The 24387-nt window shown below is 38.1% G+C and overlaps 1 protein-coding gene across 4 annotated transcripts in view; it reads right to left on the reverse strand.

The window, feature by feature from the left end:
* The window catches only part of LOC110451208 (calcium-dependent protein kinase C-like), a 168303-nt gene that overhangs the window by 120176 nt on the left and 23740 nt on the right, over nt 1-24387 (reverse strand). For 2 of the 4 annotated variants that reach the window (XM_021499092.1, XM_021499091.1), the window contains exons 3-4: nt 3287-3369; nt 2101-2118 (exon numbers count right to left, since the gene is read on the reverse strand). In XM_021499092.1, the coding sequence (XP_021354767.1) occupies nt 2101-2118; nt 3287-3369 (101 nt within the window). The remainder of the gene's footprint in view (nt 1-2100; nt 2119-3286; nt 3370-24387) is intronic. The other 2 variants (XM_021499095.1, XM_021499094.1) reach the window with 1 other exon arrangement.

The following is a 24387-nucleotide window of genomic DNA, read 5'->3' on the forward strand; positions in this document are numbered from 1 at the left end:
GGCCATAATCCGAAAGGGTGCGTACACATGAAAAGCTAGCTTTACAGGAGGTAAAATTTTGACAACAGCACACGACGCAAAATTGCAAAAAATCAAGTTCTACAATTTTACTGCGACCCAGATAATTCTGCAACCAGGTAGGTAATCTTTAATTTCAGACAGAGCTTAGGAAAAAAATTACTACTTGCGGGGGTCAAATTTTGGGTTAAAAATAGCATTTTTTGGCATTTTTTGGTAATTTTTGATGTGGTAACCATGGTTTTCACACAAGTGACATACATAGAAAAAAGAGGTTTATACACTTCTCAGTACTTTATATGTATTGTAAATGTAATGCAGTTTACAAATATATATACATGTATACATGTGTTGTGTAGGGTAAATCCGCTGTGTTTACATTTCCTCGACATGTGCCTTGTTTATCAGAGTCGGGCCATTTCTACTGTACACTGCTACCAAAGAATAATACATTTATAACATATATCTAGTGTTTGCTGTAATTTTACACATCATTGTGACTACACGTATTATCGCAACAGAAAAACAAGGCCTTCAAACTGAACGCAAATATCAAATAATACATATATATTATTTACTTTCTGGTATTTGTTTTTCATTTGCTTAAAGAGACTTTTAATGAAAATAATTGACAAAATGTAAAACACAAACAAACTTTGCAAAATGATTCAGGTCCCTAAACAAAATATCAGGGTAGGATTTGGATGGATGGATGCAATAACCCCTGTACCTGTCCCTTCCAACATAAATCCATGTGTCATGAGCATAAACTTATCTGATGACCAACCATCCTTTAAACACCTATCCCAGACGCTCTGTTAGAGCCAGACTGTCAAATTATTATCTGATTTACAGCTATGCTGCCAAATTGTCATTTAATTTAAAGAGTCAATAATCACAGCAATATGTATTATTGATTTCAATAATGCGATTCTCATCCTTTATGTACATATTTATCCCATCCCTAATGCGATTCTCATCCTTTATGTACATATTTATCCCATCCCTTAATCAAATGAATTGTGACCAGACCATCCCTATCAATAACAAACCTTAACACTATTGTAGACATCACAGTCGCCGCAGGTGACATCATAATAGAAAAGGTTTTTATCTAGAGGGGATAATCCCAGCTCTGGTTTATCATCACGCCTACATGCAAAAATTTCCGTTAATCTATATCTTTCTTCAGCATTGTTTATTCATAGCTATTGGCTGCATACAGATAGCTGTACTGTGCTCTGCAAAGGGGGAGACATATAAATACAGCTAACAAGAGTCATAATATAAGGATATATATGCATAGGAAAGACTTTGTGATGTAAACAATTAAATATTGCTCAGAATTATATATTTCAGAACAGAATTATACTTTAGAGAAGAAATCACACTTTATGTTCATGTACACGTAGAAGTCATGAAAAGAATGACTCACTGCTTAAACAAATCTGTCTTCTGAATAATTAAATCTTCTATTGCACAAAAAGGAAATTAAAGAAACAAAATTATGACAGATAATATTATAATACTGTAGTTTCAATTGATAATAAAAAAAAAATGCAATTATTCCTTTCGACAATATCAAAAGAAGTTGTGAACAAATCATTTAAAATGTTCCAACTAATTACAATGCAGGTATGAAATTTCTTTTTATTCATTAAATTCATTAGCAAAAAGACAAACAAAAAACAAATTGCAAATCAATATATTATGCAAATAAAGACTTGAAAGCAAATTCATTCTAGTTTGACATTGAAACAACACAAGGGTCAAGGTCATTTGAGAGTGGATCTAGGGTGCACACAAACAAATTCAAATGGCAGTCATTTGGAAGTAAAACGTAGATTTTTTTTGATTTTTTTTTAAACCATTGAGCGTAGTTGCACAGACATGATATGTAGCAGTGAATGTAAAATGACAAAGAAAGACTAGTGAATATAACAGGCAACATGGGGGGACGTGTCCCCTTAGTGATCAACACAGTGGAGGCGTGCCTCACAAGAACCACAGATAAGACACACCAGTGAAGACTGAGAGAAGTGTTGTCTGTCAAGTGACAGGTCTATCTAGAAACTATCTCACCTTCTTCTGTGAGTTTCCCTTTGAGAAAATATGGCTACAGTTCAGCTTACATATCAATACATGATGACTGCTTAAAAATGCTAGATACCAAGTCTTGTCTTTTCTCGAATTTCCTCAAGGAACCAAACCTACTCCGATTAGGTTTGTACAGATAAAATTGATGGGTTTTTTTATTTCTTATCTGTAATACCACTGAGCAATGTTCAACACAATTTTTATCAGCAAATACTGCTATTGATTGTTGCACAACAAAATTCTTCATAGAAAAACACAAAACAATGGGCTGCAAGGATAGTTTTTCTTTCAGTAGATGACCTGCTAAGAGATACCAGCTTATCAGTGTTGGCCTTTTCTGAAAAGTCCTTGACAGCATCTTGTGACATTCCTAGAAAAATCTGGTCTCCCTAAACAGGTGTCTACAGGCAAGGTCAAAGTCAAGGTCATATTAGCAATGAACCAAAATATCTACATTGAAATTGAAGGAAGAAATTCTGCATGATCGATTTGAGATAGCAAGCCCCTATCATTCATTTACAAAGTATTTTTGCAGGTCTATTTCAATGTGTGAAAATGCTAAAGTTCAACTGAAAATAATTTTAAGCACCAGAGGGAACGTGTAACAAACAGAATTGATATAATTGGCCTTGACCTTGACCTTGACCTTCATCTATCCTGACAACTTCCTTTGAGATCCACCAACTACACACTTTCTTATTGAAAATAAATTGAATCCTACTGCTTACTGCTTGTCATTTTTATCCTCATAAGATATTTCCAAACATGATAAATGATCTCAGATATAACAAAACTTAATTGTATCGGACGGAACGTAACGAAGATTTTCACTTGAAAGTCATATTTCTTTCTTAGTCCTGTCACTTGGTTTCCAAATTACCAGCTTTTCCCCATGTATTTTAGGAATCTGTTGGGAAAATATGTTTTCTGAAGGAATTCAGTATTTCTTAAATCTTGTTACAAAGCAGATGAAACTGTGTTTTACCAGAAGCAAAATGATTTTATGTTTTTGGTACTGGGGCTCAAATAAATCAACAGGAAAACCCCTAGTTACACATTCATAAAATGTCTATGGCTGAAACAGTTTTTCGGGCAATAATGCAGTATTTGATGATTTATTCCAAAGTTTAACGCATCTTGTAGCGACTGTAAAAGAGGCTGCGATACTTACATCTGAATCTGGTCCCACGTCCGCCCCTGGGCATGTAAATGAAACAAACTCATGGCACCGCTTGTGGACAACGAAACTGCACACTGAAAAACACAAGTCAACACACCAATATAAGTCATATTTCAAAGGCTAAACAAAGCTGAGAAATGATGAATTATGCTTAAAAGTCAGTGGCATGTAAAATCAAAACTTTCAAAATGTAGAAATATATTCTCAACAGCCTATCAGAAACACTTTTAAGACATCTTTATGACGTTAATCACTATTTGGATATGATGGGGACTGCTCACGATGTATGATCATGTTTATATATACGTCAACATCTGTACAAATCAGTAAATAGAACTTGTATTAAGTGTCTACATCACCAGTTACACTAACAAAATTACCCATTCTATTGATAACAAAGCATTGTGAGTAATCCGTATTCCCCAAATCTCCGAAAACAATTCTGTATAAAAAAAATCACAAACTCTGTATAAAGGAGGGCACAAAACCCAATTTGAGTGCATGACAATCTCGCACTCAAACAAATACTTTCATACAAAATTTGGTAATTATAGGTGACAGTGTATATATGAGATATACCCTGGACAAAGTGATTCATGGTTAATAAAGGGCCAAAACTCTGTATACAGAGGGACACAAGACCAATTAAGTACGCAAGCAGAATATTTGCATAAAGTATGTGACATTTTGTTAACATTTCAATCTTTGATTATTTCTGCACTGGCATACATTATAGTGAAATTTGTATCAGGATGTTGGTAATTTACTAGAACAGGGTCATGTTAGTGACATTCTATAGCCCTAGTGTGTTCTGATGGTAGTCGTACCAGCTGTTGTTATCGTCATTATTATGACGTCAAAATTGTAACCCTGGATACCACAAAACCTTTCCCAGAATATGTCTGTTCTATTCAATCAACAATCAAACATGACACACACATGTTCTATATATATATAGTTCAACCAATTTCCGACTACCTATAAACTGATTTGATTGCCTATGAAATCAAAAATATTCCAAAAATAAGAACATAAACTGCTACATTTGTAACAGGAGACTTAGAGATTTACTATAAAGCACTAGCACACTGTATAGAAACAGTTGTTTCCAGTTCAGTGCTTTAATATATGATAGCTTTGACATTTGTATTGCGGTTTGCATTGGTACAAGCCAGCTGGTTTGCTGAGTATATGGTTTCCTCGTCATAAAGGGTTCGAGGACAATGACATATGATCATGTTAATAAATCAGGGAATATACACAGAGGACAACAGGTGTAATCTCCATACATCCCAGATATTTTCCATCCAAACAGCGTCCTACATGATCATGATCCGGTGGATTGATATTGACTAGAAGTTGTTTAGACATTATTTTCCTGTATTATTTATCCTGCACTAAGCCAAGTGGGCCAATACATAGATTTTGACTGAAAGTGGAGGGTGGGCTTATTACAGGATAACGAAATAGCAATTGTCAGTATTTCCGCTCGACTGTATGGTAGGTTTTTTTGCTAAATTAATATGGTAACTTACTATCAGCAAGAGCCATGTATAAATATTTGAGTTTCATATATCTTTGAACTTTCAATATATCTCCTATACCTTTGAATTTCATATACATTGTAGCTTTGACTTATATTCCATACTTCTACTTTCCCAAACGTATTTCTCCTCTGCGCATGCCTTCCCTACACCTTTGACTTTCCCACACCTTTACACCTGTAACTTTCCTACACCTTTCACTATCCTACACCTGTAACTTTCCTACTCCTTTAACTTTCCTACACCTTTCACTATCCTACACCTGTAACTTTCCTACACCTTTCACTATCCTACACCTGTAACCCTCCTACACCTTTCACTATCCTACACCTTGACTTTCCTACACTTTTAGCTTTCCTACATCTTTGCTTTACCTACACCTGTAGCTTTACCTACAACTTTGCTCTTCCTTAACCTTAACTTTCTGATGCCATTCACTATCCTACACCTTACACTATCCTTCACCATTAACTTCCATACACCTTTAACTGCCATACACCTTTCACTATCATACACCTTTCACTATCCTTCACCTTTAACTATCCATACACCTTTCACTATCCTACACCTGTAACTTTCCTTCACCTTACACTATCCTACACCTTTCACTATCCTACACCTTTCACTATCCTTCACCTTTCACTATCCTTCACCTTTAACTTCCATACACCTTTCACTATCCTACACTTTACACTATCCTACACCTTTAACTTTCTTACACCTTACACTATCCTACACCTTTAACTTTCCTACACCTTACACTATCCTACACCTTTCACTATCCTATCCTACACCTTTCACTATCCTACACCTTTCACTATCCTTCACCTTTCACTATCCTTCACCTTTAACTTCCATACACCTTTCACTATCCTACACTTTACACTATCCTACACCTTTAACTTTCTTACACCTTACACTATCCTACACCTTTAACTTTCCTACACCTTACACTATCCTACACCTTTCACTATCCTATCCTACACCTTTCACTATCCTACACCTTTCACTATCCTTCACCTTTCACTATCCTTCACCTTTTGCTTCCATACATCTTTCACTATCCTACACCTTTCACTATCCTACACCTTTACATTTCATTCACCTTTGACTTGCCTATGCCTTTAATTTCCCACACCTTTGACTTTTCCAAACCTTTAGCTTTCCTAAAAACTTTGTTTTTCTTACACCTTACACTATCCTACACCTTACACTATCCTACACCTTTCACTATCCTATACCTTACACTATCCTACACCTGTAATTTTCCTACACCTTTCACTATCCTACACCTTTCACTATCCTACACCTGACACTTTCCTACACCTTTCACTATCCTACACCTTACACTATCTTACACCTTTCACTATCCTACACCTTTCACTATCCTACACCTTACACTATCCTACACCTTTCACTATCTTACACCTTACACTATCCTACACCTTTAACTTTCCTACACCTTACACTATCCTACACCTTTCACTATCATATCCTACACCTTTCACTATCCTACACCTTTCACTATCCTTCACCTTTCACTATCCTTCACCTTTCACTATCCTACACCTTACACTATCCTACACCTGTAACTTTCTTACACCTTTAACTTCCATACACCTTTCACTATCCTTCACCTTACACTATCCTACACCTTTCACTATCCTACACGTTACACTATCCTTCACCTTTCACTATCCTACACCTTACACTATCCTTCACCTTTCACTATCCTTCACCTTTCACTATCCTTCACCTTTAACTTTCATACACCTTTCACTATCCTACACCTTTACACATCATTCACCTTTTACTTTCCTATGCCTTTAATTTCCCACACCTTTGACTTTTCCAAACCTTTAGCTTTCCTAAAAACTTTGTTTTTCTTACAACTTTAACTTTCATACACCTTTGCTTAACCTACGCCTTTGCTCTTCCTTCACCTTAACTTTCTGATGCCTTAAATTTCGTACACCTTTAATTTTCCTACACCTTTAACTTTCCAATACCTTTGCTTTTTTCTACAACTTTGCTCTTCCTTGGTTCACCTCTGCCTTCTCTAGACCTTTGAATAAATCCCAGTCTTAATTTTTCCATTATCCTATACCCTACCAACTGATAAGCGTGACAAAAAAAAACTTAAGTTAATATGGAATGAGTTTTTTAGTTTCTTTTTGTACTATGGAGAAAATCTATGTTAAGTAAACACATATAGAACAAGACACTACCTCAAGTGAGCTAATATTTTCATACATATTTTTATCAGTACACAAAGCCTGTTGACTTAGATGCATGCTGTACCCTCCAGCCACCAATCCTATCCTGTGTGTGAAGTGGATGCAACGTAAATAAAATCCCTGCATAATCTAACTAAAACTTCCTCAATTGAGAAAATTTTACTTTATATAAAGTCATGTATTAATCTCCTTCAAATCATTGTCTTCCTGTTGTTAACGCGACAACAAAGACTCCTTCACATTATTTTCCTGGTTGTCATAAGTTCATAATGACCATGCCTTTTCCTTTTAACACTGTGTTTCATAGAAGTATAGAGATACATTCATAAGTCTACTCTAGTTTCAGGGTAATCACTCAATAAGTACTCTTAGTATCTTAACACAGGTGGCTTCTTAATAGAGGTAAACTTTTAGTATCATAACACAGGGGGCTTCTTAGTAGAGGTAAACTTTTAGTATCTTAACACAGGGGGCTTCTTAGTAGAGGTAAACTCTTAGTATCTGAACACAGGTGGCTTCTTAACAGAGGTAAACTCTTAGTATCTTACCACAGGTGGCTTCTTAATAGAGGTAAACTCTTAGTATCTTAACACAGGGGGCTTCTTAATAGAGGTAAACCCTAAGTATCTTAACACAGGGGTCCTTAGTAGAGGTAAACTCTTAGTATCTTAACACAGGTGGCTTCTTAATAGAGGTAAACTCTTAGTATCTTAACACAGGGGGCTTCTTAATAGAGGTAAACTCTTAGTATCTTAACACAGGAGTTTTTTTAACACAGAGGTGGACTCTTGAGCAGTAGATCTGTTCTCTATAATCATACATGTGATATTGCTGCAGTAATAAAGACTAGAATACAAAATGCAGGGATGTAAAATCAATATCAAATTACCTTTAAAAAGTAGACATTAAGAATGCTATCTTACTTGGGTAAATAAATGTTACATACACAAGATTTGGTGGCTTTGACAGAGGATGGCAGCATTGCCATTTTACATAAGATGGTAGCTTTGACAAAGGGTGGCACCATGGCCATTTTACATACACAAGATGGTGGCTTTGACAGAAAGTGGCACTATTACCATTTTACAAACACAAGATACGTTGGCTTTGACAGAGGGTGGCATTATAGCCATTTTACATATACAGGATGGTAGCTTTGACAGAGGGTGGCACCATAGCCATTTTACACACACAAGATATGGTGGCTTTGACAGAGGGTGGCACCATAGCAATTTTACATACACAAGATGGTGGCTTTGATAGAAGGTGGCACCATAGGCATTTTACACACACAAGATATATGGTGGCTTTGACAGAGGGTGGCACATGGCCATTTTACATACACAAGATGGTGGCTTTGACAGAGAGTGGCACTAATCATTTTACAAACACAAGATACGGTGGCTTTGACAGAGGGTGGCATTATAGCCATTTTACATATACAGGATGGTAGCTTTGACAGAGGGTGTCACCATAGCCATTTTACACACACAAGATATGGTGGCTTTGACAGAGGGTGGCATCATAGCCATTTTACACACACAAGATGGTAGTTCTTGTTTGTGGTGACAGCAAATTTGCTGGAAACATTTCCATGGTATCCTAGTAACAGTAAATCCCATAGGACACGATCGCATAGAATAAGTCTGAATAGGAAGGAAACTGTCACTACATTTTTAACTTCCAGATTCTGAAAGTGTGTTTTTGCAATACAATGAAAATAAACTATGTGAAATCTGTGATGATTGGTTAATAAACCGAAGATGTCTGTTCCCAGTACTCTTGTAAAGTTTTGTACAAAGTCAAATTGCACAATTTAACACCATTTTCGAACTATTTGTGCTGTTTAATGGTGCCCAGCTGTCACACATTTACATTGCTGGCAAAAAGGGGAAAATCTATCTTTATAACGAAACTCTCAGACAAGCTAACACTATAAGCATTTTCTCCAAGACTCGATCTATTTGAAAACCAGACAAATAAAATACCTCCACGTCTTAAAATATTGCAATTCTAATCTTAAAGTCTCTGAAATGTTAATAGATGTTATAAAATTAGGAATCAGCTGAATGAAAATTGAGGTATTTAGCCAAATGAAATAACTATCAATTTTTATTCCGTAATGAAGTGTTCCACCTTAAATTTATACATAAAAATGTGGAATATTTCTGCTGTACCTGGACTGCCAGAACACTATTCTGCTGTACCTGGACTGCCAGAACACTATTCTGCTGTACCTGGACTGCCAGAACACTATTCTGCTGTACCTGGACTGCCAGAACACTATTCTGCTGTACCTGGACTGCCAGAACACTATTCTGCTGTACCTGGACTGCCAGAACACTATTCTGCTGTACCTGGACTGCCAGAACACTATTCTGCTGTACCTGGACTGCCAGAACACTATTCTGCTGTACCTGGACTGCCAGAACACTATTCTGCTGTACCTGGACTGCCAGAACACTATTCTGCTGTACCTGGACTGCCAGAACACTATTCTGCTGTACCTGGACTGCCAGAACACTATTCTGCTGTACCTGGACTGCCAGAACACTATTCTGCTGTACCTGGACTGCCAGAACACTATTCTGCTGTACCTTGACTGCCAGAACACTATTCTGCTGTACCTTGACTGCCAGAACACAACATAAGTTTTTGTGAAGCAGATGATGCCACAAATGCTAGTGAATTAAATGAACTGTAATCAGATCAAGGTTGTACCATGGCATTTATATTTTTGGAGAATATCAAACTCAACATAATTTTTTTGCGAATGTTTGAAGTAACGTTTATATAACCGAGATGGATAAACCCTTGGTGTGTCATCATTAAGTAAAGGTAACTTAAAGCTCGTGGCTAAACGAGTTTAAGCCTGTTTTACCCCCATCAAGCTTAACCCAATTTAGCCAATAAAGCTTAATCATGGTTTATCCAATAGTTTTAGCCAATTTTCAGTATAGAGAGCGTAACCATGGTTTAGCCAATTGAGCGTTTAGCCATCCTTCAGCCTATAGAGCTTAACCACGGCTTAGCCAATAGAATTTTTAACCAAGTTTAAGTTTAAGTCCATAAACCTTAACCATGTTTTAGCTTAGAGAGCTTAACCATGTTTCTGCCAATAGAACTTAAACCTGTTTTATTGCATATATAAGGAGTAGTTCCCCACCTACTGATACCTAATTTTAGAGCTGGGTAGACTGGAACATTCTGGAAAAAAAGCTTTGTTAGAATTAATGCTACCTGTTCAGTTTGTACTTGTGCAAGGTCTTATTCTTTATATGTTTATCAATTCAGATGATATCACTTGTATATATGTTGTTGTTATGTATTGACATGATCTACAGCGAATTTTTTTTTAAATACAATATCAATTGTGATGCCCCTTAACTGTGACCTAATTAATCCAACTGTCTTTCACACTCACTACAAAGATAAACATTGACACTAGACAAGAATAAGACATAAATCGACATAACTTATCAATCTTATCTTATTATAAACCATCTTATGAAATCCAAGCAAAATAACTTTAAAAGGCAAAATCCATTAACCATAATATTTCCTTTTGACTTTGTACACATGTATGTACTATATCCTAAGGCAGTGCTGAATAAAAAACATCCCAGCTCCAACATAAACACACTTCTACCTACTGGTTTTATGTTAATCTTTTATTCCCAAGTCTGAACCAGATTCTGTGGCCATCAGGATCCTGTTCAGACATTGATCTTGTAAACAATATCAGTCTCTCCAACTCAGCAGTACATTACCACTATCAACCTCTCAATCAGTGATTATAATCTCACCACTTTAAATCTCTCTCTCTCATTAATGATAATCTTACCACTATAAACCTCTCTACCAATGATTAAAGCCTCACAATTATATAACTCTCATTAATTATAATCTTACCACTATAAAATCGCCCTCGCATTGAAGATAATCCTACCACTATAAATTTCTCTCTCATTGAAGATAATCCTACCATTTTAAATCGCTCTCGCATTGAAGATAATCCTGACACTATAAATCTCTCTCTCATTGAAGATAATCTTACTGCTATAAATCGCTCTCTCATTGAAGATAATCTTACTGCTATAAATTGCTCTCTTATTGAAGATAATCTTACCACTATAAATCACTCTTGTTGAAGATAATCTTACCACTATAAATTGCTCTCATTGAAAATAATCTCACCACTATAAATTACTCTCGTTTAAGATAATCTTACCACTATAAATCACTCTAATTGAAGATAATCTTACCACTATAAATCGCTCTCTCATTATCTTCAATTGGACCACTATAAACTTCTCTACCATTATGTTTAGTCTCACCACTTTTAACCTCTCTCCCATTCATTAAAATGTTTTAACTATATAGATCTCTCCCACTCATTGTAGATAATATAATTTCACCTTTGTAAACTTTACGCTCAACTCACTGGACCAGTTTTCCACTTCAAAACCTGGCTTGTACACAATACAGAAAACCAAGCTCATTAGTATCAGTGTAACAAGTGTTTGTTTCATGGTAGTGACTTCCACCAGGTTGATGTGCATCTGACACCCTTTAGTCTATACACAAGGATGTGTAATATTATGTCTTTAAAAGCTGTACGCTAAATCAGTTCTCATAATACTGCCACAAAGATAATCATTTGAGAAGAATCTCATTGCACATGTTTTCCGTGTTCTGATACTTGCATACATAGACGATCTCTAAATTAGACTACAAAATTGGAAAGCTGCTTGTCCAGGTAATAAAACATGCTGTGAAATCAACAACATTGTTTGGGGTGATTACCATAGCAACTGTTTAGTGGTCAAACTCACTTCCATTTTCTCGTTTAGTTTTTTTTCTCCGAGGCTAGGCTGTACACAGAGTAGATACATTTGAACAGACAGCTGATGAGAGAGAGCCAGGTTTTATCACATTAGTGATTATAATGACGAGCACACACTTGACCAAATTACAGTTCAATGTTAAGTTACATCAGACTACAGGAAGCCAGCATGACTCACACCTAAACAGTTACACCAGTGTTCCCCCTCAGGATATCTTAGCAGAACAGTACCATGATCCTTATACATTTCCTTTACCCACTTATATCCAAACATCTTGAGCAAACATTTTCTTGCCATAACACTGCTTTGCGAATTGGCCATGCTGGTTTACAAAGACTTCCTCTGATGTATTCAATAGTAAAACAGCATTTATTAATTCATCTGATAAAAAGGCATCACAATACGTTGTAATCGTTTTGAAGTTTCCCCGAGGACATTGCCATAACATTGTACACAATACCACCAGAAATCACCCTCTTTTTCTGGTACTGATATAAACAACATTTCTATATACTGTTATATCAAAACACCCTATTTATCACTTTTCAAAACAACAACTACCAGATCTAAACACTATTAACCCATTCATCCCTGAAGACACATTTTAACTCTTCCAATTCAAAGGCTGGAATATTCATTATGAAATTTGAGGGGCGAATGAGTTGTAAAGATGTGCATCTAGACATTTCACATTGAACTGCCATTAAACCACACCTGAACACCTAATTTTCAAGACATTTACTCCTATTTCCCATATAGGTCACTATCATACGCAACCAGAGGGGCAACGTCTTCATTTATACAATCTCCTTAGCTAATTAAAAGATATGCTACATACCAAATTATGTTAAAAATAAGATTATTGCCAAGCGGTACATAATACGCCCATCACACGTTGAATATTAAGTATGAAATACTTTATCTGTTTAATTATGTAGGGGTGAATGAGTTAAAGGCATTTTAGATGTTTAGAACCTTATTCCCAAGCATGTTATATATTATTTTATTTCATAGCATGTTCAGGTAACTTAGAAACTTCATTATATCTGGAAATAATCTGACATTAAAAATTACCTGGGGTAACAGAAATCTCTGTAGGGACTAAAGGGACACACACTCCTCAACAATACAATCTCAGCATTATAATTTAAAATCTACCTGAAACCTTTAGAATCCTAGAAAGTTTATTCATCAAATGTTGTTGTGCTACAGACCTCCATGTACAGGAAATTACTCTCCAGTATACCCAGTACACATTTAATCACAGAGTTAATCACACAGCTCTGTAGGTAATTCTAGTAATGTAAGATCGAGCCCACACATTTTCTACAGATCGACTCCTACTGGTACACCTGCAGCTGTAAAGATCTGTGTCAAAGCTTTGTAATTCCTCTGTAACTGCATTAAATGAAGGGGTAAATTAGCCTATATGTGCAGCAGTGGAACCCAGACAAATCTAGATAGTGGTCCAACTGATACACAGTAACCCAACACTAACACCATGTAGGCTCTTGTTTTGATCTGTAAATAGAAACTGCCATACGGTACACACCAACCATCACACCTTTTCAGAGCTCAGGATCAGACTCTGTCAGTCTATTTTATCTATTTCAAACAAACAGGAATGCAGTTTAACCTCCTCCACCCCGCTTCCCAGTCCTCCCTTGGTTCCATTTCTTAGCCCCGCTTCCCAGTCCTCCCTTGGCTCCGTTTCTTAGCCCCGCTTCCCAGTCATCCCTTGGCTTCGTTTCTTAGCCCCGCTTCCCAGCCCTCCCTTGGCTTTGTTTCTTAGCCCCGCTTCCCAGTCATCCCTTGGCTTCGTTTCTTAGCCCCGCTTCCCAGTCCTTCCTTGGTTCCATTTCTTAGCCCCGCTTCCCAGTCATCCCTTGGCTTCGTTTCTTAGCCCCGCTTCCCAGTCATCCCTTGGCTTCGTTTCTTAGCCCCGCTTCCAAGCCCTCCCTTGGCTTTGTTTCTTAGCCCTGCTTCCCAGTCCTCCCTTGGCTCCATTTCTTAGCCCCGCTTCCCAGTCCTCCCTTGGCTCCATTTCTTAGCCCCGCTTTCCAGTCCTCCCTTGGCTCCGTTTCTTAGCCCCGCTTCCCTGAGTCCTCCCTTGGTTCCATTTCTTAGCCCCGCTTCCCAGCCCTCCCTTGGTTCTATTTCTTAGCCCCGCTTCCCAGCCCTCCCTTGGTTCTATTTCTTAGCCCCGCTTCCCAGTCCTCCCTTGGTTCCATTTCTTAGCCCCGCTTCCCAGTCCTCCCTTGGTTCCATTTCTTAGCCCCGCTTCCCAGCCCTCCCTTGGTTCCATTTCTTAGCCCCGCTTCCCAGCCCTCCCTTGGTTCTATTTCTTAGCCCCGCTTCCCAGTCCTCCCTTGGTTCCATTTCTTAGCCCCGCTTCCCAGTCCTCCCTTGGTTCCATTTCTTAGCCCCGCTTCCCAGCCCTCCCTTGGTTCCATTTCTTAGCCCCGCTTCCCAGCCCTCCCTTGGTTCTATTTCTTAGCCCCGCTTCCCAGCCCTCCCTTGGCTCCGTTTCTTAGCCCCGCTTCCCAGCCCTCCCTTGGCGCCGTTTCTTAGCCCCGCTTCCCAGTCCTCCCTTTGCCCCCTTTCTTAGCCCCGCTTCCCACTCATCCCTTCGCTCCGTTTCTTAACAAACTTCTATTCCATTGGAAAACATTGCTGAGTTTAAGAAAGCATCTTTAAATTATTTAGGTGCAATTTGCTTAATGCCAGCAATGCTTTTTCCATGTTCAGCTAAAGAATTTTCGAGGTTAAGAAATGTTCTTGAAACTGGGCTTCAAATCTTATTCCGTAAAAAAGTCTACTCAAAGCTTGAATCTGAAAGGTTCATACTTAATTTTCTGAGTATTACGACACTTTCATCTATATACGCATGCCTGCAAGTGCACAATACATATTTTTGCTCTGTACTTTCAATAGCACCTACCAGACTATATCCCATTCAGCACAACCACTGTAATACCTAACCCCAACCATATTATAGGATTCACCATGCACAAACAGTTGGCATCTCTGCAGTCACCTGGTGGTAAGTATAGACCAACGCGCTTTCCACAGTGCTATATATATATACTGGCTTAAGCATACTGATATAACTATAAAAACAGATAATCGCTCAGGTTACTAAATGGGAAAATACTTTCCTGGTTAATTTGAATATACTTGACTAACAACCTGCATAAGAATCACTGAGAAAACTGATACATATATGAATATTACAGCAAACACATTTGACCTCCATCCATGTACTTTTGACTTTTCCTCTGCTGTTGGTATTTAATTTGTTATGTTTATTCATTACAGTTGACTGAATAATGAAAGATAAATTTGGTGGAAAACAACAGGCATCAGGTACATCAACTTTGCTATATGAAGGGTTCGTAATGGGCCCGCAGTGCGACACCTCGTCAAGGTGAAGTATATATAGCACAGCCACTTTGTCATGCAGAATAATCACTAAAACCTCGTTAATTATGTCGTTAAGTCATTCCAATCACCACTGTATGTGTAGGAAACTGAGTTACACACAGGTAGACAGATAAATGTGTCGTTATATATGAAGGCAACCTGGAAATACGGGGGTCAATCAAGGTCACTGGAGGTCGTCTGAGGTCAGGCATGACCTGGATGGTGACCATTGTCATGTATGATGGATCAGTGCACGCGTCAGTCAAAAGACAGACTGGTCAGGAGTAATAAAATCCGACACTAATTAGCTAGACCTCTTACCTGGTCAGGTTGATTACAAAGCAAGGTAGCCATTACATCAGGTCTCACCTGTCTAATACTTGTCCTTGCCTTCCAGCTTAGCTTTATCACCTTTATCATCTAACTTCACAAGTATGTCAAAATATACTATATATTCCTTCTACAAGTGTAATCTAGGCCTGTTGTTCATTGATATACTGTATTTATACCTAGAAACTTTCCTACGGTGAAACAATGACATTTCAAATGTAAATTTTATATTCAGCCGGTGTTAATTTTTCTCTTGACAGTAGATCTAGAAATGTTATGTATATAGTTATCTTTGTACTATGACAGTACTCACCATAATAAAGAATTATATCTCATCACTACAGTCCAGACTGGTTGTATGATTTATTTATTATTCAAAAACTTAAAACTTACCGATATATCAGACTCTAATTTTACACCAATGCTAATTGATGGCATTAACTCTGAAATCATCAATGTTACAATTCTATGCAACATTTATATTCAATATAACGTTGTGCTTTACCCTAAACTATTTACACCAATATAGTTATAAGGAGTTATGATGATGCCACATCCCTCATGCTTAGTATTGTAGACCGGCCACGTCCCTAAGACTGAGTATTGTAGACCGGCCATGTCCCTAAGACTGAGTATTGTCAACATGACACGTCCCTAATATAGAGTATTGTAGACCGGCCATGTCCCTAAGACTGAGTATTGTAGACCGGCCACGTCCCTAACACTGAGTATTGTCGACATGACACGTCCCTAATACTGAGTATTGTAGACCGGCCATGTCCCTAAGACTGAGTATTGTCGACATGACACGTCCCTAATACTGAGTATTGTAGACCGGCCATGTCCCTAAGACTGAGTATTGTCAACATGACATGTCCCTAATATAGAGTATTGTAGACCGGCCATGTCCCTAAGACTGAGTATTGTAGACCGGCCATGTCTCTAAGACTGAGTATTGTAGACCGACCATGTCCCTAAGACTGAGTATTGTAGACATGACACGTCCCTAATATAGAGTATTGTAGACCGGCCATGTCCCTAAGACTGAGTATTGTAGACATGACACGTCCCTAATACTGAGTATTGTAGACATGACACGTCCCTAATATAGAGTATTGTAGACCGGCCATGTCCCTAGGACTGAGTATTGTAGACCGGCCATGTCTCTAAGACTGAGTATTGTAGACCGGCCATGTCCCTAAGACTGAGCATTGTCAACATGACACGTCCCTAATATAGAGTATTGTAGACAGGCCATGTCCCTAAGACTGAGTATTGTCAACATGACACGTCCCTTATATAGAGTTTTGTAGACCGGCCATGTCCCTAAGACTGAGTATTGTCAACATGACACGTCCCTAATACTCAGTATTGTAGCCATGACACGTCCCTAATACTGAGTATTTTAGACATGACACGTCCCTATTACTCAGTATTGTAGACATGGCACGTCCCTAACACTGAGCATTGTAGACATGACACGTACCTAACACTGAGTATTGTAGACTTGACACGTCCTTAATACTGAGTATTGTAGACTGGCCATGCCCCTAAGACTGAGTATTGTCAACATAACACGTCCCTTATATAGAGTTTTGTCGACCGGCCATGTCCCTATGACTGAGTATTGTCAACATGCCACGTCCCTTATATAGAGTTTTGTCGACCGGCCATGTCCCTAAGGCTGAGTATTGTCAACATGCCACGTCCCTAACACTGAGTATTGTAGACATATCACATCCTTAATGCTGAGGATTGTAGAGATCGCATATCTCCGGTACAGAATAATGTATAGGGCATACATGTATCTTTCCATGTTCCTTCTAATCTGTAAGTTTTGTATAACACAAATGTTTCTTACAAACTTACCCTCCTCTGTTTATATAACAGAAAGTGTTACAAGCTATCATCAGAGCTATAAATCTTTAACTGGTTATAATGTGCTCATACTTGTAAGCAATCTTAAACTGATAAGGTGCACCGGGGTGCCTAGATCGATTTCGTATTTTGTGTGCACATGTACCTACACCAAGCTATCTTTTAAACGGTTCCGAATTATCTGACTTAGTGTCTGAACTGATATTGCTAACAACCATAACCAATTGGCATGTTTTCACTTCGTGAACCCTTACCAGACTGGCTAAGGGCCCAGTATTGTTTAAATGTACACAGGAATGATCTTGCATGGTCATCTTCTAGCTTTGCACAAGAGGGAATTTCCCTTTAGCTCAATTAGTAGATAGTTAGTGTGATCCCCGATGGATTGGCACACCACTTTCTTGTTGTTACGTACATATAAAAGTTTGCCTGCACCTGGCTTCAACGATAATCAGGTGACTGTCAGCTGTAGTCACAAAAAAAACTTTAGATTTGCTTCACAGTAAAATATCAAATGAACCGAGTCATTTTCAAATCACTATACAACAGGTATATTTGGTAGAGTTGTAAATGCTTGCTCCCCACTCTTTTTGGAAATGATACCGATTGTACCACTTGCGCTGTTACAGATAATCATTCCTGTGTAGCATACAGGTAGTGTATTTATGTTCAATTAGGCTTTATGACGTGTCAGTTTCAGTCAAAATGTACCCATAAAGTTCAACTATCGATGCTTATCTTGTCAAAACAGACGTCACATTTTCACTTGATTCTACAAATACCTACAAATATTCACAACAACACACACAGATATATATATATGTATATATGGACCAGTAGCAGGGCTGGATTGAGTTGATCACTGGCAACCAGGTAACTTAGTCGGCTCGAGTGTTGGTTTAGAGTTTGGAGGTCGAATTCTGGTCTAGCTGCACATTTTTTCATTTCTTGTTTCATATATCATTCAATACAGTCCACTAACACATGTAGCATTACATAATGGTTTTCCAAATCCTCTGATTTTGGAATTGTACACAGAGTTATTTTTATATACCTAGAACTGTGTTACCGCCTGATGCTATACTGGGATTGACTATTAATGTTTTAATCTATTAATTCATTATGGCCTTCACTGGGAGGGACTGTCCTCTTTTTAGGTTACCTGGGGAGGTATAATGTCCAAACCATTATATATTAGGAGAGGCACACTTGCCTCCCCAGACAACACTGTAAGAGATCTGTTCCCTCCGGAAAAGGAACTAATAGATTTAGTACATCACATGACTGCATTCCTTGACCAATGTCAGTCAATGAACTGTCAAAATGTATACATCTATACTCATTGTTTCTAGCATTTAAGAGGCATAGGAAATCAACCAATAAACCATTCAATTTGGTAATTTATATATCAAGTCTTAAGTATCCTTTCCTGCTTTCCATGAACTTTCCTAATATAGTTTGAGAAAAATCTCATTGCCACTTTAATCATAGCTCTATGTTGTGCCTCTACAAACTAGTGTTTAATTTTCTATTCTGAATCTAGTTGAAGCCAAGGTAGACAACAACAATGAAATGAAAGTACATTGAACAATGCCCGCCCCTCCATGGCAAGGGGCTCAACTCTTGGCATCACATTACTTTTCCTCTGGGCCAAAAAAAAAAAGTGCTTGTCGCCAAGTAACGTATCCTGTGTCAAAGGAATTTGATAAACTATACTGAAATAAAACACAGGTTGATATAGTTAACTCATGGTTTTAAAAGAAATTATCATGTGGCATTCTAAATGTCCATATTACACAGGTATTTACAATAGAAGTCAGATTATAGAGGTTTCATGATCTCTAGTGCTGTTTAATTATATTTTTGGTTTACTGTACTGCTATTTCAGGTTAGTTGTACATGGTACATATATATAGTACTCAATCAGCATATGATGGGCACTTAACAAGTGATTGATGACACAGATTCGTAGTGTTACGTAGTGTTACGCAGTGTTACATACTCATGGATATATGATGCATACTTATACGTCGATACAATTCTTCCAAACAAATCGTGCACAGTTTATAGGAGCAATATTTCATTCATGTTTACATGCACTTTAAGACTGTCATACATTCGCTTTTATCGCCATATTGGATGAACTTAATGCATTAACCTGGGTATTGTGAAAATAAAACTGCAGCGAAAGCAACAATGCCTATGATAGAAAGGTGTTAGTGTCATGCATGAGTAAACAACGGCACAAATAAGTGGTATCTATCAGTATAATGAAATGACTGAGTGTACTATATGCACAAACATTTGAAGCAGCTGTCACTAATAGAACACACACATACATGTACGTTACATACACACATGTGTAGACTATTAAATGGCTACATCAGTACAGTACTAGTCCCGACAGCACACAAGGAGTAATACCTGAGCCAGATGAGGGGGAGTAACATTTGTTTCGTACAAAATGTCGAGTACAATAACAGGAAACATCACCCCGAGTCTGTGATACTTACAACAAAATGGTACACTACCGTGTTTATCCTACAAAACCTTACAGAGTACACAGTGCCACAGGGACCGTGATACAACAAAATGGTACGCTACCGTGTTTATCGTACAAAACCTTACAGAGTACACAGTGCCACAGGGACCGCGATACAACAAACTGGTACGCTACCGTGTTTATCCTACAAAACCTTACAGAGTACACAGTGCCACAGGGACCGTGATACAATAAAATGGTACACTACCGTGTTTATCGTACAAAACCTTACAGAATACACATTGCCACAGGGACCGTGATACAACAAACTGGTACGCTACCGTGTTTATCCTACAAAACCTTACAGAGTACACAGTGCCACAGGGACCGTGATACAACAAACTGGTACGCTGCCGTGTTTATCCTACAAAACCTTACAGAGTACACAGTACCACAGGGACCGTGATACAACAAACTGGTACACTACCGTGTTTATCGTACAAAACCTTACAGAATACACATTGCCACAGGGACCGTGATACAACAAACTGGTACACTACCTTGTTTATCGTACAAAACCTTACAGAGTACACAGTGCCACAGGGACCGTGATACAACAAACTGGTACACTACCTTGTTTATCGTACAAAACCTTACAGAGTACACAGTGCCACAGGGACCGTGATACAACAAAATGGTACGCTACCGTAATTTACTCTACAAAACTTGTACAGAATAACTGGTACACTACCGTGTTTATCCCAAAATACCTTTACAGAGTACACAGAACCTCAGCAGCCATGATTCAACAAACTGGTACACTACCGTTTTTATTCTACAAAACCTGTACCTATAATTCATAGAACCACCAGGCCTGTAATACAACAAACTGTTACACTACCGTGTTTATTCTATAAACCGTTTATACAGTACTTCGGGGGCTGTGATGCAGCAAACTGGTACACTACCGTTTATTTTACAATACCTGTAACTATTACACAGAAACTCTCGAACAGAGACCTATATGTTTAATGAATCTCATTAATATCATGCTATTGTATTCTGTAACAAATGGATCATCGACAGAAAAACGGTCATGATTATTGACTAATCACACTTTACCTATTAACATATTATACTTGGCTGTCGTGCTTTGTTCGTCAGTAGGCATGACTGACAGGGAACAATACAGACAGGTGAATACATTGGTGTATATATAGATACAAACAGGTCAATTAGGATATTGCAGAATAGTTTCTATATAATCATCCCGGTGACAGGTTTATGGATAACCGTTGATCTATTACATGCAATGGACACATCATACACAGATAACTACCTTACAGCAGGTTGTACACACACATATCAGTATAGCTAGACTCAGATAGACATTAACACTAACATAACCCTATACAGAGGTTTCATACTCCTTAACCATCTGCACAGTAGACCTCAGATAGAGTCGTGTACCACCCCTAAATCATAATATGCAAGACCTCTGATAGATTGGCATCTCAAAACCATTTGCAAGACCTACGATGGAGGTTTGGCATCTCAATATCAGAAAGACCTACAGATAAAGATTTGGCATCTCAAAACCATGTACAAGACTCGGACAAAAACTTGGTACCCCGATCATGAAAAAAAAATTGGATAGATATTTAGACATCTTAAAACAATGTACTAGATATAGGATGGAATTTTGTATATAAAAACCATGTACTAGATATCTGTTGGAATTTTGTATATCAAAACCATGTACTAGATATCGGATGGAATTTTGTATATCAAAGCCATGTACTCGATATCGGATGGAATTTTGTATATCAAAACCATGTACAAGATATCGGATGGAATTTTGTTTATCAAAACCATATACTAGATATCGGATGGAATTTTGTATATCAAAACCAAGTACTCGATATCGGATGGAATTAGTCGTATCAAAACCATGTACTCGATAACGGATGGAATTTTGTATATCAAAACCATGTACTCGATATCGGATGGAATTTTGTATATCAAAACCATGTACTAGATATCGGATGGAATTTTGTATATCAAAACCAAGTACTAGATATCGGATGGAATTTTGTATATCAAAACCAAGTACTCGATATCGGATGGAATTAGTCGTATCAAAACCATGTACTCGATAACGGATGGAATTTTGTATATCAAAACCATGTACTCGATATCGGATGGAATTAGTCATATCAAAACCATGTACTAGATATCGGATGGAATTTTGTATATCAAAGCCATGTACTCGATATCGGATGGAATTTTGTATATCAAAACCATGTACAAGATATCGGATGGAATTTTGCATATCAAAACCATGTACTAGATATCTGATGGAATTTTGGCATTGAAAAGCTATTTACAAGAACCCCTAGAGGTTTGAAATCTCAAAATCTTGTACAGGACCTAGGGCTGAACGTTCACAACCTGAAAATATGTTGGAAGACCCCATTTAGAGGTTTGGTACAGTATAATAATTTAGAAAACATTTTCGCCGAGAGTATTCGCGTGATAGAATCAAGTTTGACTGCAATAGGCATCCCTTTAGACACACATACAGGTATTTATTATTATACCATAAAGATCTGTAAAAACGAAAGAATATTTGGGTAATATTCAATGACCAGGCTGATGGTGACAGGTTGACCCAGTTATCCTTTGACCTTCCTGAACTAATAACAACAAGCCTTGCTACCACTGACCGCCCCTCAATTTCTCGGCTCTAGATTGACAAGACCTCTCAAAGAAGAACATTCGTTTATTTGACCCCCTCAGTAATCTGCATGAGTAGCCTTCATGCCCAGCACTAACCAAATTGAAGAAATATTGGGAAAGTCCTATGTAAGCCTGTGTACTTTAGTAACAGCTGGGCTTGACCAGGAGGCAAGAGTCAGATAGTGCTAACCACTGACCCAGCTGGATGAAAACAAAAAAGTCAGACATGAAACTCAATGTCCCTGTGATGAACCCTTGAACCCATCAACAAGAACAAAAATACTAAATCTTTATTAGCTAGTTATTGATAGTCTGATAGCCTACTAGACAAAATTAGCCTCTTTAATCTCAGTCGAGAAGGCTAAAAATAGCGACTAATGATTAGGTTCTGTACCTCAAGTCTTTGTAGATTTGTTAAATAAAAATCTTTAATTCTTCAGGAACTGTCTGCCTATTGATCAATGTTTTTTCATTCCACATGATCAATGTTTACGACACATCAAAAGCTTTATACGCACAACTCATAGCATCACTATATATGCTTGATTGATTTTGGTAAATATAGCACATTATGCTCATTACCATTTAGAAATAATTGATTGAACTGTTATAAAAATGATTTTATGTCTTCCTATTCCAATAAATCCGATGTAATTGAATTCACGACTTGCGCAACCGCCAAACCATGATTTTAAGCGATGCTCTGTGACAGTGATACAACGCAAATCTGGCAATTAATTCTTTGTGCAGACACCACAATGGCAATCTAGTCATGCTTTGTGGTGACACCACAACGGCAATATAGTCATGCTTTGTGATGACCTCTCAATGACAATATAGTGATGCTGTGTGATGACCTCTCAATGACAATATAGTGATGCTGTGTGATGACCTCTCAATGACAATATAGTGATGCTGTGTGATGATCTCTCAATGACAATATAGTGATGCTGTGTGATGATCTCTCAATGACAATATAGTGATGCTGTGTGATGACCCTTATGTGAAAATGCTTATCAAATTGCTTGCAATTTATATGGCTGCCTGTTAGTCCTTAGCAGAACACAGTAAACAAACAAACTGAGCCTGGATGTCTATTCATTTTGTCAATATGTCAGCCATCCTGTTTACCCTACTGGAGAGCTATGCACTGCTAACTAGGAAAATGTCAACAGAAAGAGCTAGAGATGCAGTACTTCTATGACCCTTTAACCCTTAATCTTATAACCATCTACCTCTCGTACCCCTGAACATTCCCTACAATGCAGGTTTTTACCACAAGACCTACAGCCCCGGGCCAGCATAGGGTCTACAGCATGGGACGGACCTACAACAGTGAAGGACCTTCAGGGCTAGAACAGCAAAATATTACAGCATGTGGCCTACAATGCGTCGCTACAGTGAAGGGCCTACAGTGTGGGGCTACAGTGAAGGGCCTACAGTGGGGGGCTACTATAATAAAAGGGCCTACAGTGTGGGGCTACAGTGAAGGGCCTACGAAGTGGGGCTATGGTAAAAGGCATACAGGGCTGCATGCAGGTACAGCAGAAACTTACTGCCATGGCCTACAGTGGGGGCTTCAGTGAAGGGCCTACAGGGGGGGGGGGGGGGG

Source organism: Mizuhopecten yessoensis, unplaced genomic scaffold, assembly GCF_002113885.1.
Source record: "Mizuhopecten yessoensis strain PY_sf001 unplaced genomic scaffold, ASM211388v2 scaffold5877, whole genome shotgun sequence".
NCBI lineage: Eukaryota > Metazoa > Mollusca > Bivalvia > Pectinida > Pectinidae > Mizuhopecten > Mizuhopecten yessoensis.